At 44.1% G+C, this 16,264-nt stretch overlaps 1 protein-coding gene across 1 annotated transcript in view; it reads right to left on the reverse strand.

Moving 5' to 3' along the window:
• The window catches only part of pdlim4 (PDZ and LIM domain 4), a 161,784-nt gene that overhangs the window by 122,027 nt on the left and 23,493 nt on the right, over positions 1 to 16,264 (reverse strand). Inside the window, exon 2 of the mRNA XM_083634927.1 lies at positions 6,054 to 6,205. Within this exon, the coding sequence (XP_083491053.1) occupies positions 6,054 to 6,205 (152 nt within the window). The remainder of the gene's footprint in view (positions 1 to 6,053; positions 6,206 to 16,264) is intronic.

The following is a 16,264-nucleotide window of genomic DNA, read 5'->3' on the forward strand; positions in this document are numbered from 1 at the left end:
GTTAGACGTGTTCAGACATTTTAAATTCGACGTATTTGACATACAGGTGCAAATAGCATGTACCTTGTTAAACATACAATTAAACATTAGGCATACATAATGGTAGCAGCTGCAGTACGGTACGGTACGGCTACTACACTATTTGCGTATGTTAAGGAGTCTCGTGGCCTGCGGGAAGAAACTGTTCCTCAAGCGATTTGTGCGTGCTATTGGAACCCAGACAGATGTCTGTCTGTCATCTGTCTGTGGACAGATTTTGCAAACGCGATAAAGCCAAAACCGTTCAAGATGCAGTCACAAAACTTTACAGATGTGCTGTTGTCATCAAAATGAAGGCCGAGATTGAAAATGGGTGTGATCCGAGCAAGAGATAACTAATAACCGATGTTGGATTGAGTACTTAGGATTTCCTAACCAGACACAAGATAGGATTTAGATTTCTAAAGTTAGTTAGGATTTGCTTCTGTAATACCAAATCAGGAAAAATCATATCTTAAACTAGTCCTATCCTAACTTGGGACTTAAGATAGGAAGTTTCTATAATATGACCCATATTAGTTTTATGTTGCGGGCATCACGGCTGGTGTGATCCCATCGTAAGATGGCCTCTAGTCATGTCCAGAGTGGCGGTTACATCCAAGATGGCCTCTAGTTTGTATTTGTCTTGGAGAATGTGTGGAAAAAAGTCACGTCCAGAGTGGCGGTTACATCCAGTTTGAATATAGAAGATCATGTTGGGGTGGAGGGTGGGGTGGGGGGGGGACTTGCGGTGCCTTCTATTCCCTGGCTGAAGGTGGGAAATCCAACACTGAGCCGCACTGCGTTGTCTGTGTAATTGAATTTCCAGCCGTAGCCTACGCAGCGGCAGAAAATTCTGGCTGTAAAATAGCATGCTATCAGAGAAGAGCACATGTGGACTTGTCACTTGGTCTCTCCAATTCTTTCTCTCCATCTCTCTCTGTCTCTCTCTCCATTTCTCTCTGTCTCTCTCTCCATCTCTCTCTCTCTCCATCTCTCTCTTTCCATCTGTCTCTCTGTCTCCTGCATTGTTGCTTTGTGCCTCCCCCCTGCTCTGTGCTTTCAACACTTCCCTCCATCCCCTGTCTCGTCTCCTCCTCACCCAATAAAACACAAACCTTCTGATTTGTCAATTTCCTCCATCTTCTGCTGGAGACCCCCCCATAAACCTCCCCCTCCCATCACTCGCAGGTCATTTCAGCTGTGGAAGCCAGAGCAAAGGGTGCATACCTATCTCTCCCACACACCTTCCCCTCCTTCCGTCCAATTCAGACCATAATTATTCAAGCGATACACTGAGGAAAGGTCGCATACCAGCAGATACCAGCCGCGGTGTGGTCATGTGACCCTGCATCTAAATGTTATCTTGTTAGTTTTCATAGAGCATAAGGGGCATAAGGGAAAGTGATTCCTGATGCTTTGCTCATGCTTGTAATTTAGAGGTAATAAATCCTGCATTAAAACGGGTTGCAAGTAATCAGAGGGCTCGTAAAAAAAACAATTTTATTGAGTTGTGATCTATAGTCTGAATGTGGAAAAACTGAAGAAGATTCTCATACTGTATGACGAAAGTAGAAAGGTAGATATTCACTCATCGTAAGGTATATGGGATGGGAATCACTGGAGGCCCCACAATATATTATAAAAAATATTTAAGTCACGATATACGATATTATTGCGATTTTAAAGATTTTGCAATATGAAAGAAAATAAAAATACAATGGATAAACAACGTGATGGACTGGAGAGGAGATCAGGAATCAGCAAGAAAGGCTGCCATCGAAAGGAATGCCCACGGCCCATTATAGGCCTAAGGCAAACTGAACTGATATTAAATATTGAGATAAATGAACTTCTTTTCAACTGCAAATCCCCAAAGGGAAACTCATCAGATGCCCGCCGCTCTAGAATACGATATTATCACGATACTTAAGTCATAATATATTATTGTGATTTTAAAAGATTAATAGTTGACGTCCATGTATCGATACAATATTGCCACGCCTGCACCTGAACTGTTGAAACCTGTGGCTGCAACATGGTCGTGTTTTTCCCCCTATCTTTGTTAATGCTTCTATGATGTAATAGTCTTTTGCATTTTGATACTTTCAAGAGCAGTTCCCTTGGTCTCTACTTCATGTTTTTTTTATCCAAGTTGATGTTGATGAAAACATACATTTTAGCCTACTTACTTTGAGCCGACGTAAATTTAACCCACTACATTTAAATCAGACGTAATAATGTCACTGGATTGGAATTAATCTTGTTTGTAAGAATAATTTAGTTTGGGTTATAAATATATATGAGACAAATGAAGAATAAACAGGGGCAGGCTGTCCGTTCCAGGATCATCTGAAGTGTGGGAGTGCTGTCCTGCAGCTGCAGAGGAGTTTCCCTGGTCTTTAGGCTGAACTCTACTTTATGTATCCTTAAATAAATTTACTATCCCTATGTGGATAAACCACTTAGCACTCAGCCTGATATATGGACGCTTTCTCACAGAGGCAGAGGTTTGGGGGGGTGGGGCTTGTTGGATGTACAAGGAAAAGTGTATACTATAAAACAAAAATACAGTGCAGAAGAGAGGAGAGAAAAAAACTGTCTGCCTGTCTGAACTTGGAGTTTCTGCGTGTGCGAATCTTTGCTCGTCTGACGGGTCCGATTACTCCGATTCTGATTTCCACTGTTTTTGCAATGTTAAGTCAACAAGAATCCTACCCATTACGGGTAGAGGCTGCTTTGTCTGCTGCCCGTAATGACAGAGAGGAGAGAACTGATGCACCAGTTGGCAGCTGTCACTTGCAGCTCGGGCTGAACCCGCAGAGCGGGCTTCAGCTGGCAGCACGTCTATGGGGTTCTGACGTTGCCAGGTTTGCTCTGCACTTTCCAGTAGCCTAGGTAAACTGTCTAATATTAACGTGGGAAGAAACTACCCCCCCCCCTCCTCCTTTCTCTCTCTCTCTCGCGCGCTCTCTCGCTCTCTCTCTGTCTCCATGTCATTTCTGATTAGACAGATGATTTCTGTTTTGATATGTTAACAGTTGATATGTTGTTGTTTGATATGTTAACTGTTGCTCTTGTCCTCCCTTATAACGTATCCTTCACTTCATCCTTCACCACTCTTATATTATATTATGCACCGGTATAAATAGTGAGAAGACACTATTTGTCACATGATGAGCCAGTAAAATGCAGGATATCGACCGGCGTACAGTCCATTTCAAAAGGTCAGCATGCGCCTCGCTGTATACGTGCAAGGCCCATTGGGTTTGATGGTGCTCTATGGGAGCGGATAATAGATCACTTTAACTGTCGTAAAACTGTCATCTGTCCCTGTGACTCCACTTGCGCCAAACTGAACAGACCAGATCAGAAATAGAAACAATGTGTGCTGCTCTACATGCAGTAAGTGACCTCAGCCAACAAAAAGCACTTTTTCAACGTGCTCAACGAGCCTCATTAGGAGCAGAGTGGCTGCGTGCTGAGGGTGAGTGACGGCTGATTAGTTAAGTGACTCATGTTCGACACAGCGTTCCCCAAAATCCAATGACTCTCAGCAGCATAGTTCCCATCATAGTTCCCATCAGCTCTGTGTGGGTAAATGTGTAGAATAAAGCCCCAAACTCACTGGGAGCGTCAGATGTTGGCGTTTTGAAGCCCACCCATTGTTTTAAACTGCCAAACGCGCACCAAGAGCATTCTGATGCGCGTCAAACTGCCTTGACGCCAGTACTCCGAAAATCAAAACTCAGGCCCAATTCCAATCCGCCCCCTAAACACTCAAGCCCTGAACCCTCAGTCCCTCTAATGGCCGCCATCTGAAAGTGGTTGAGTCAAGTGAGACAAGTGTGGAAGGGATCCACATTGGATAAATAAGAGGATTGGGACAGCAGAGCCCTTTGCACTTGACAAGATGATGTTGACTCTGGCACGTTTGGGGTTCGCTATATATTGTTTATTGTCAAGACGCTTTGAGGATAGACTCCCTGATGAGTCTGTTCTCATCCAGGCTCTGGCTCTACAGAGTGGACAACAGGTCATTTAAAAATAAATGTAGCCTACTGCAAAATCTGCAATCTGCAACATGTGTAATTATAATTAAAATAAGCATAATAATGACATGTCACCCAACATTATACACAATGTCAATACTGTACAATACAGATTCGGTAAAACTATTTCTCATTCATCAACAAAGTTGTGGATTGCAATTGTAATAGAAATGATCGATGATTATTCTAGGATTGTGTAAAATAACTACTTGCATTCCTCTGATATAATATTTTTGTCTAATCTGAAATCCCTATTAATGTAATGTTTCATTGTCAATTAAGGCATTCCAGCGCACTCGCAAGCACCGCGTTCGTTTCGCACGTGTGTTGTTTTATTTTTTTTACAGATATTTGCAGCCTTCCCCGTTTTATACGTCACAACGCTATGCATTGTGGGCAATTCCCTTTCCGTAAGTGGCCATCGCTGCTCCCTTACGGTAAGGGGGCAGAAAGGGCTCACTCCGAGCCCTCATTCACTTTGCGATTTCACTGTGGGACATCCCTAAACCCTCACTCCCTTCACGTGAACGCGCCTCTAAGGGCTTGAGGCAGTAAGGGGGCGAATTGGAATTGGGCCTCAGAAGTTTTGATTTTGGAGCGTCAAATAAGGATCCAGCAGGGACGAAAGTGCTCTGCCCCTTCCCCCCCCTCTCTCTCCACGCAGGGACTTTCATCCCCACCGCCATGTGCTCCGCAAACAAATCTCACGGCAGTTTAAATATAGCAAGTATGTAAAATATAACGCTACACTACAGCAAGACTGATCAAAGTGAGAATGCTCTTCTAAACACATCGGCTACTAATATATATTTCCTGCATCTCATGATGAGATTAGATTGGTAAAAAGTTTGGACAGACTGCTTCATTTTTTTCATCCTCCCGCAGCACTGCATGATGGACGGGTAGGACGATTAATTACAGCCTCTGACTGACTGACTGCGGCCCAAAACTACGGTATACCGTAACAACTTTTTATTTGTCGGTCATTTTGCCTGAATGCATATAAATTAGTGGCCTTTTCCCCAAAATAGTGATGGTTCTGTCATTCTGTGGTGTAGCCTACATTTCAGATCTGATGCTTGCAGTGCGCTATAGGGGCGTCAAATGACGGACCCGGAGTGCTGCCTCTCTGTGTTGTACTGCACGTTCACATTAGAGCTAGCTCAAAGTTCACACAGCTCAAAATGAACTATTTCACGTTCATAGTTCACAGTTTTGTGAATTTTTAACTAAGTTGACAGTCCCCCAAAAATTAGCAGTTCACATTAATTGTTTTATTTTTTAATTAGCTGCTCCATGCTATTCTTTATCAATAGAATCACTAGTATTGCAGATGATCTCCATCTATTATAAATCGCCGATCAATCGTCCCCAAAAACTTTCACTTCTGTGTGAAGATCTCCAACTGGTTTTTCCCCCCAGTTCAGAGATGGGATGGTTGTATTGCCACTTTTCGTTGCCAAAGTCCACATAACAGCTTGTTCAGGTTAATAGACTACATGCACAACTTCTTTACTTCCTGAAATTAGCACAGCTTCTTTATTTCCTGTCCTACACTATTGGATGAACTGATTAGTCAGGTGTGCCTGATCATTGTTGTGACTGCAGCACACCTGACATTAATCAGTTCATCCAATAGTGATGACAGGAAATAAAGAAGCTGTACTAATTTCAGGAAGTAGTGGAGTAGTGCATGTAGCCCATTGGCTCTCTTCTCGCATTTGGCTTAAAGCCAAAATAGTCCCTCTCCAGAGCTGCTGTGGAGTTTGGTTGACACAGGTGAATGTTGATTACAGGTGATCATCACCTATGTGTCACAGGCTTCATTCAACTGCCCGCTGCTGCTCAACACTCACACATGCATGTTTCAACAATGGGGTCAGTGGGTCAGTCAGTAAGCCCCTGACGAAAGAAAAAATGTTTGGGGGCGTCCTGGTCAGTGCCTGTGTGCGTGCGTGTGCGTGCGTGCATCTGTGTGTCTACCTGCTGATGTTGAGTGTGAGCTGCTGTGTGCAGGTTTTGATGCGGTTCTGAGCTTCCATGTGTGTCATGCTCTCTGTGCTGTCTCCATTGATGGCCAGGATGGTGTCGCCTGGACAAAGGTCCCCCAGGGCCGCCTTGCTGGCCGGGGTTACCTGAGGATCACACACACACACACACACACACACACACACACACACACACACACACACACACACACACACACACACACACAGCAGATAGAAAAAACCTGTTAACTGGTGGCAAGCTCTCAGACAGAGTAAAAATGAAAGTCGACAGAATGCAAGACAGAAACCAAGAAAGAAAGAAAGACACACACAGCAGATAGAGAAAACCTGTTAACTGGTGGCAAGCTCTCAGACACAGTAAGAATGAAAGTCGACAGAATGCAAGACAGAAACCAAGAAAGAAAGAAAGAAAGAAAGAAAGAAAAAGACAGACAGACAGAATATTAAGTATCAGACTGTTGATGCATGTGCTATTGCCTCAGGCTGCACTCTGGGTTTACATTTCCTAAAACGAATGACACAGCAAAGTGAGAGACTCCCTACTAAGGCAAAGTCTGGAACTAATGCAAAGCTTTGGGATCTTCTTATAAACCTGGACTTATACATTAATATAAAATAATGATGTGCAACTGTATGATCATTTAGCAACATTGAAAATCCATCAAGCTAAATCTGTAGGGAATGAGTTCCAAGGCCAAAAGTACTATAGCTTTGAACAGAGACCTGCATCCATACCCTTGACAGCAGGCTGTGAATGGCATCAGTTTCATGTTTGAAATGTCTGCTCGGCACCTTCTTATTGCTTTTCTGATTCCAGTGACATTTAGTTAACCATGTGTCTGCATGGCTTTCCATTGAGCAGATCTTCCTTCACGTCACCTGGTTCTTCTCTGTGATCATTTGGAATGCATGCTGGACATTTGGCCCAGAGGGACCCAGATTTGGGGTCATGGGGAGAGTTGGGGTGTTTCAACTTCACAGACACACTTGGCAACATATGACTGCAATTTTCCATGAGCGTGCACACACACACACACACACACACACACACACACACACACACACACACACACACACACACACACACACACAATTCCCAGGCCTGCCTCCATGGTCATCTGTTTCTAGTGGACTAAATTAAAATGAAACTACCAATCAAATTCTCCCTCATCAATCTGACATCTACAGTGTCTACAAGAGGATATCTCCATGAAAAGCATCATTGTCTTATGGCAGCAAGCTGTAGAAGAGCCGGCTTCTTCCTCTATGGGGAAAACAAGTCGAGAAATGTGAACAATCTTCTGGGCGCTCCATGTGCTCTCAGGCTATGACAGCTATGACTATTAGCTTGACTTGGTTTTTCCAACCATTAAATGTGACGACATTTTCTGCAGCTGGAGACAGTGACTATCGTTATATTGTTTTTTGGAGGAATTTAACGTAATGATCGTTGACATTTTCATGTGAATTAATGTCAGTTTTGTTTCTATTACCGACTGATAGAACACAATGGTTCAACTTATACTCATGAAAGATTTTACATTAAAGAGGAGTAGCTTGTGCGAGGGAAGCAGGTAGCAGGCTGGCTACATGTAGCTGAGCAGAGCCTTTTAAAGAGGAGTAGCTTGTGCGAGGGAAGCAGCTAGCAAGCTGGCTACATGTAGCTGAGCAGAGCCTTTTAAAGAGGAGTAGCTTGTGCGAGGGAAGCAGCTAGCAGGCTGGCTACATGTAGCTGAGCAGAGCCTTTTAAAGAGGAGTAGCTACTGCGAGGGAAGCAGCTAGCAGGCTGGCTACATGTAGCTGAGCAGAGCCTTTTAAAGAGGAGTAGCTTGTGCGAGGGAAGCAGCTAGCAGGCTGGCTACATGTAGCTGAGCAGAGCCTTTTAAAGAGGAGTAGCTACTGCGAGGGAAGCAGCTAGCAGGCTGGCTACATGTAGCTGAGCAGAGCCTTTTAAAGAGGAGTAGCTTGTGCGAGGGAAGCAGCTAGCAGGCTGGCTACATGTAGCTGAGCAGAGCCTTTTAAAGAGGAGTAGCTTGTGCGAGGGAAGCAGCTAGCAAGCTGGCTACATGTAGCTGAGCAGAGCCTTTTAAAGAGGAGTAGCTTGTGCGAGGGAAGCAGGTAGCAGGCTGGCTACATGTAGCTGAGCAGAGCCTTTTAAAGAGGAGTAGCTTGTGTGAGGGAAGCAGCTAGCAGGCTGGCTACATGTAGCTGAGCAGAGCCTTTTAAAGAGGAGTAGCTACTGCGAGGGAAGCAGCTAGCAGGCTGGCTACATGTAGCTGAGCAGAGCCTTTTAAAGAGGAGTAGCTTGTGCGAGGGAAGCAGCTAGCAAGCTGGCTACATGTAGCTGAGCAGAGCCTTTTAAAGAGGAGTAGCTTGTGCGAGGGAAGCAGCTATCAGGCTGGCTACATGTAGCTGAGCAGAGCCTTTTAAAGAGGAGTAGCTATTGCGAGGGAAGCAGCTAGCAGGCTGGCTACATGTAGCTGAGCAGAGCCTTTTAAAGAGGAGTAGCTACTGCGACGGAAGCAGCTAGCAGGCTGGCTACATGTAGCTGAGCAGAGCCTTTTAAAGAGGAGTAGCTACTGCGAGGGAAGCAGCTAGCAGGCTGGCTACATGTAGCTGAGCAGAGCCTTTTAAGAGCAAAGGCACATAAGTTCACGCTCCATCAAGCAGTAATAGCTGAGTCGTGTGGTTCACATGTGGAATTCCTCATTCACAGCCTCTCACTGCCCCTCTGTTCCGGTAAGCTGAGAGGTCATAGGCGGTGAGAGTGGGAAGTGTGTGTGTGTGTGTGTGTGTGTGTGTGTGTGTGTGTGTGTGTGTGTGTGTGTGTGTGTGTGTGTGTGTGAGGAATGCAGTGCAGTAAACCCACCTAAACTCAGTTTACCCACCAGTTTTATTTACAAAGTGGAGTTTATGCACTGTTTGTGGCAGATAGAAATGTTCAGTGGTTCCCAACCTTTTCCGACTCATGGCCCACTTGAAAATCTTAACATCCGACCGTAAACAGTACCTGAGGCCAAATAATGCGGTAACAATAAAAGGAGCTGTCCGTCAGCAAGTCAGAAAGTAGGAGACATTAGTTTCAACCCAAAACCCCAAAATCGCCACTTTTCTACAAGGTCTGGATTTTGAAGATTGAAGATCATTGAAGATCATTGAAGTGAGCGGTGCGCGCGGTGCTACAATTAATGATCTTATCACGTCATAAGATTTAATCGAATCACACACACGCACGCATGCGCGCACACACACACAGACACACACACACACAGTAGCGCTGTGCACTCGCAGCTGCAGTCTCTCTTCCTCTCTGTCAGTATGGGCCGAGCAACGAGCGAACACACACACACACACACACACACCATCTCTCTTTCCTTCTCTCTCTCTCTCCTCTCTCTCTCTCCGTTTCCCTCCCTCTCTCTCTCTCGGAGGAGGAGAAGTCATGCACGCACACACACGGGACATGCCCACACAGTCCACGGGAGAAAAGACAGTCTAAAATCTAATTGATTCTCATGACTTTTGTCATGACTGTCAAACCTAAATTGATATACTTTGCGACGTTCATCAGGGCTTGACATTAAGGGCTGCCCGGTTGCCCCGGGCAACCAAAAAAAAATAGGGCAACCATTTATTGGCCTTTGGTTGCCCCAGGGGCAACCACGATTTAACATGCAACAAAATATGTACAGCAGCAAACAGCAAAATAGACACCAAATAAATATGTTTTAATACTTGTGAGTGACATATATGTGACATTTTATTGCTGTTACAATCGGAACGATGTTACTAATTACCAGTCGGAACCTACGTGATGCACGCTGCACGTGCGGTGTGTTTAACGAGTACTGACTCGGACAGGTGGGGCTGCTCGCACACAATCACAGCGGCTGCAAGACGCACCGTGAAGATATCAAAAGCAGATGAAGTCTGGCTGCATGGGTCCAAGCCCCGACTAAAGGTCTCATTAATGACATTATGCTTCCCGCATCGGCGAGGACCGCGAGTGTCCCCACGGAAAAGTGAGTCAAATCAGCAGACACGCCCCTCCACAAGGATCCTGTGCGGTTTTCGCCTGGCCGTGCACACTCCGAATTGTGTAACTACGTGGACGCGGCTGGGCGGACAAAGTGGAGTTTTCAAGACTCCTGCTCACTTCCACGAGCAGAAACCCACACAGTGTATAAAAGCTCCACACGTTTCCCCGTCAAGATTCAGTGTCTCTCATTTCCGTGCGACAGTCCAAACTTCAAGCATAATTCCAGCTTAACGCTAGTGCAAAGCATGTAGCCTACAACAAGCCTACAACATGCACCTCGACCAGGACATCCTTCAAAAACGTTTTACCACCGCGTATATATGCTGAGGAATGTTTTGCATCCCTGCCTCGTCAAACTCTCATATGGGGTGAGAGAGGGAGTGCTCAGTGCAGCCGCGGCCAAGGCCGCTTCTGGGCCTTTTGGGGCCCTGTGCAACATGTTAGAGTGGGGGCCCCAAACCACTGTCATCATAGTGACTGAATGAACATGAGGAGGCATAGGCTACTTCATTATCAATAACGCTTTTAATTAATAAATTAAGCACATTATGAATAACTGTTAAAAAAAATATATGAAAAAGAAAGTTCACAAATATTAGTTAAACAAATCCTTTCAGTGCAAATGCATTATAAAAACAAAAAATAAGATTTGTTTAGAAAACGAAATTACACAAATGTATTATTATTATCATTATCATTATTACTACTACTACACCCGGTGCGCACACTGAACAGGCCTATACTATATACTATAGACTATTATACTTACTTTTCTGTCACATCGTCATTATTTTTATTCGGGCAACCAAAAGCTCTTGCCAGGTTGCCCCTCCGGCAACCACTTTTAAAAGTTAACGTCGAGCCCTGTTCATCATCGTTCAAATTTGGCTGGTGGCTTATTAACATAGGTTCCTGTGATGTGATGAACTCAAAATGCTAAATAATAAAACATTATTTCTGGTTTCCAGGGACTTTAAACAATTTTTTTGTGTGGAAATATAACCGACTTGTGTATATCAGTGGTTGCGATGACGATCACCACCAGTAGTTTGGTTTATCACTGCATCCCTGGAGAGAAGACGTTTTGTTTGTGTGTGTGTGTGTGTGTGTGTGTGTGTGTGTGTGTGTGTGTGTGTGTGTGTGTGTGTGTGTGCGTGCGTGTGTGCGTGTGCGTGTGCGTGTGTGTGTGTATGTAATGGCCTGAGGTGGCCTTGCTTCTGTTGGTCGCACACCAACAGAGCGCTTTGATGGCACAAAAAAAAACAGTCCTGATGGATTTGAAGTGACAGGCGATGGTGCGGGGAGCGACTGCATTGGTGGAGCAATGTAAACAGCCGCAGTGTGTTTCCATGAGGGGTTGCTCCATAAACAGTGACATAGTTAATGGCTAACAGATAGGGCGGTTAGCAAATGACAGGCTAATGTCACACAGAGTCACCATGTGGCACGCTGAGGCCCGGTGTACTCCCCCTGATGTGTGCTGGAGTGTGGTTTCAGAGAGGGAGGGAGAGACAGGGAGAGGGAGATGGAGAGAGGGAGGGAGAACGAGAGAGAGAGAGAGAGAGTAGAAGAGAGCGCAGCAACACCAAAGGAAACTGATGTATGTGGGGGAATGTCTGTGGACTGTAGTCTCAGTATTGTATGTGTATTTGGACACAGCTATCAACACTGTGCAGTGGAGTGTGAAATGAGCCAGTTGGGGTAAAGTATTCTGCATGTCATCACTGTTTGTGTCTGTACCACTGTCATCCTCCTCTCTAAATAAACTCTTAACTCTGCACTTTAATGATCCATCAATCACGTGTTATACAATATGTAAATACACAATACAAATATCGTTGTTTGGATGACAACCTCATCACTTCAATTTAGCTGTTGTTCGTGTTTTCATTTAAACGGAAGGATCGCATGTTCTGCTAAAAGTTCTGCGGCACATCAAAACCCATTGGATAAACTGGAAAGATTCATGGGAGTCAAGCTCAAAACAAAGCTGTTTGACTTAGCTCGTGAGCTGAGAAGCTGACACCCCCCCCCACCCACCCCCGATGACAGCAATATGCAGAAGTTGTTGTGATCCAAGATTCAAGATTCAAGATTTTTATTGTCACTCCGTGGTACAAGTATCACGTGTGAAATTCTTGTGCTGGGAACACCGTTTACAACATAGTACAAATATAACAGGGCATATGAGTGCAAAAACAACAAGAGACACAACAAGCAATAAGGCAGTGATAAGACAAGTCAGAGACAGTGGCATATTCACTGCACATAGGTGCACATGTCATGTGCATACTTTGGACGTACTTAAACATTTTAAATTCGACGTATATGACGTACAGGTGCAAATAGCATATACCTAATTAAACATACAATTAAACATTAGACATACATAATGGTAGCATCTACAGTGCGGTACGGTAGCTTTACTGATAAATCGGTGACGCTCTGTCGTTGAGAATAGCATGTGTGCTGCCCAGACTATAGCTCCAGATTGTCCCACATGTTCAGACAGGAAACCTTCAAATAGGGAGGCATTTCCAGTTTAGATCAAATGTTGAATAAGCAATGAAGGCAACTGAATCAAATTGAAATTAGTCTCCCTTCCTGTGTATCTCTCTTGCTAACAGTACACACACACACACACACACACACACACACACACACACACACACACACACACACACACACACTCACTCACTCACTCCCTCCCTTCACATGTATATTGCAGTCAGTACATGGTGGCTTGCAATGCGCTGCCTTGCTCAATGACTTGGACAGTAATATTGAGTACTACAATACTACCAGCCACCCTACAAGATCGAAGATCGAATTGGTTATCAGCCAGTTTCATTAATGGCAGATCAACCTGCTGCTTGCTACAGGGAACCCTTTCCAAATGTTTTCCCTGAGTGGGGATTCCACAGCGAGGTGTTCTGCTGGGTGGGAGCGCTCAGTCACACGTCTCGGCAACACAGAGAATTCATAATTGCTGGCAGCATGACAAAACGCCTTTGTTTGTTTGTTGGATTCGCGATAGGAACCATGGTTATGACCTCGACAACGCTTGGGAAAAGCACTACAATGCTGCCAGGGGTTAGGAGGCTCTGACTGGTGTTTGATTATCCCACTCGGACAAAGACACAGAATCTGCCAAGAGTAATAACAAAATGCTGCAGCTGTTGATGAAGTGTGATGTGCGCTTAGACTTTTAATGAGAATACTGGAAGATGGGGGGAGGCCTTTGAATGTAAAGGTAGTCAAACTGAGGGCTTTCCCTCAGTGTACAACTCTAGAATGAGCATGATATTATATAAGTCCATGTCAATCTGATTTGTGCAGCGTGACTGTTTCTCGCAGAGAGGATCGCTTTCTCCTGAATAGTTGCCTATATGCATGTCTTTCACCATGTGATACTTCACTTGCTCGTGCGTGATCGGACGCTGCATCACATTTACTTTGTAAGAATGTATCTAGAGACTCAGCAGCCTCGATCTGCAGCACAGATATGAAAAGAGAGAGATGCTACAACCGGAATAAGACAACATGAGATGTTTCAACAACACTGCTGAGTGCAGAGTTGTCTCAAATAAATGTTTGACAAAGTGTATGAATTTGCCACTTTCAACATGTGGTGTTCAGTGGCAACAATCTTCATGGGTGCTCCCAGCCCCAAGACCTTTCTGCTGCCAGCTGGCTGCCATACCAGAGAACTCCACTTTGTTACACCATAGGACATTGCTTTAGAGAAACTAATGATATCCATATACAGTTAATTAAGTGGTTGAATTGGTTTAAGTTATATGTTATGTTATGTTATGTTATGTTATGTTATGTTATGTTATGTTATGTTTAAATATATTAAGTTACGTTTCTTACCCTGCACCAATTGAAGAGCATCTGTATGAATTGCATGTGCAGCTTTAAAACCGTAACGTCATTACCATGCTGTTATGGTAATAAATAATGACATTACAGTTTTAAAGATGCATGTATAGCAATGTTTCTCAAACATTCGTCGTGGCAGCGACCAGAAAATGGTTCTCTTTTGTATCAAGGACCAGCACCAGCACACACTCATCTCATCTTAAGGGGACAGTTTAGACTAAAAAGTGACTCGTTTATCTTCAAATCAACAGCACTGAACCCATTCCTATCACATATAAAGGCACATCAGCAGGACTCTGCTCCACAGCTACAGTGACAACAGGAGTGTACCATATCTTCCTCTGCGTTTGTTGTGCAGATGCTGCTGACAGTGGCTATAATTCTAGGCTGGAGAAAAGAGCAGCTACAACAGCATGTGCCTTCAGGTCATATGTCCTTCCCCTCTATGTGGCAGAGGGACGGACGGACAGAAAGGGCACAGGGGACACTGAGTCCTGTGGACGTAATATTATAACTTGCTTATGCAAACTGACTTATTTGTTCTTCATTCCACTTCTGTGGCTCTAATCTTATATACAGCACGCCCTTGTATAATCACCAAATATGGAATGATACGACTTGCATGTGAAAGATTACGTTGCCCTCTTGCACTTCAATGTTCAACATGGCAATAACGCTGCATTTGCTAAGTTTGGGACAATATATTGACATTCGATATATCGCAATGCACAAATATGACGGTACTTATCGGGGGCAATAAAAACAAATTGCGCTATTAGCTACATTTGATTCTGCTGCCATCACAAATAAGACGGCTTGCTCATCACGTTTTCACAATCTCTCCATCCAAATGATAACTTTCATTATTACATTACTTTTCCATGAATATCCGTAACTAAGAACACTTCCATAACCTCTGAATGTTATTCCTTCCTCGTTTTGTCAATGTTGTTTTTTTTTAGCTCAGAAAGGTTCTTGAGGGGTAAACAGTCTGGTTTTCACTACAGCTGGGCTCGCTGAGGAGAAAACCAGCTGGACATCACACAGGCTCTCTAAAATCTGCATGATATTCAAGAATCTCCATGACCAGTCGTTAATCTTGACGAAGGAAGAGATACTACAGTATGACCCGAACCATCAGAAGTAGAAAGACATTTTTCATATAACTTCGAGTTCTCTCTCTCTCTCTCTCTCTCTCTCTCTCTCTCTCTCTCTCTCTCTCTCTCTCTCTCTCTCTCTCTCTCTCTCTCTCTCTGATGCATAAACAACATTTGGAGTTGAGCATGCAAAGAGAAAGAGGGCAGGTCCAGTTTATCCTACTCTGATTATGTATCTCTCTATCTAGGGTTAGACTTTGGTCACACACAGACTGAAACAAAAGCCCACACACTCAAGACCTAACATACCGTAATAAAGATGACAAGTTTTCTTATGAGTTTGGGAATAAGACATACTGTAATGTACATGTGGCCAGTTCTGCTCACATACTCTTTGATTCCGTTTCCTCTGACACTATTTGATGCATATCTGTCGTTGAAATCTCAACTTCGCAATGAGTCTACATTCGCTCGGATTGGCTGATCATAGACGATCATGACTAGAAATGGGATATCGGTATCGGAATAGCTGCATCGGGTGCCGATATTGACGTAATTCAAATATCGGATATCGGACTGAAGTTGCCGATCCATGTTGCGATCCAGATTCCATCCATAGCTTGCGCTGGACCATAAACCCACCTTAACATAACAGTGAGCTAGTAGGGCTGGCACGGATCAGAAAACCCACGGATCGGATCGCGTGACGGATTTTGAGCCACGGATCACGGATTTTTCGGATCAGCAAAAAAAAAATATAGGCTATATCAGATTTTTTCTCTCAAAATTAGATTTTCGATTTGATTTTTTAATACTATTATACTTCTCTAACCATTTGTTGCCCTGCACAGCTCAAAACATATTTTTTTCTCATGACACAATTTATGCTTTTACTCTGAAGGCAGAACAGAACAACCCAACTTCCTGTTTTAGGTGGCACTGCGCCTAACTTCCTGGCTGTTGCTTGCTAACGTAGTCACTTGACACGGGTACAGACCAGACTGGGTGAGTCTGGAAACATAATAACGTTGATGCTACGTTAAGCTACTCGGTGGCCCCACGTGTTGTTTTGTTGTTATGTGTCCAAGGCAACATTTCACCGTCCGGTGATAATGTGTTCGTGAAACGTGTGCGCGTGTGTGTGTGTGTGTGTGTGTGTGTGTG

This window comes from Poromitra crassiceps (assembly GCF_964638095.1).
Source record: "Poromitra crassiceps genome assembly, chromosome: 1".
NCBI classification, from domain to species: Eukaryota; Metazoa; Chordata; class Actinopteri; order Beryciformes; family Melamphaidae; genus Poromitra; species Poromitra crassiceps.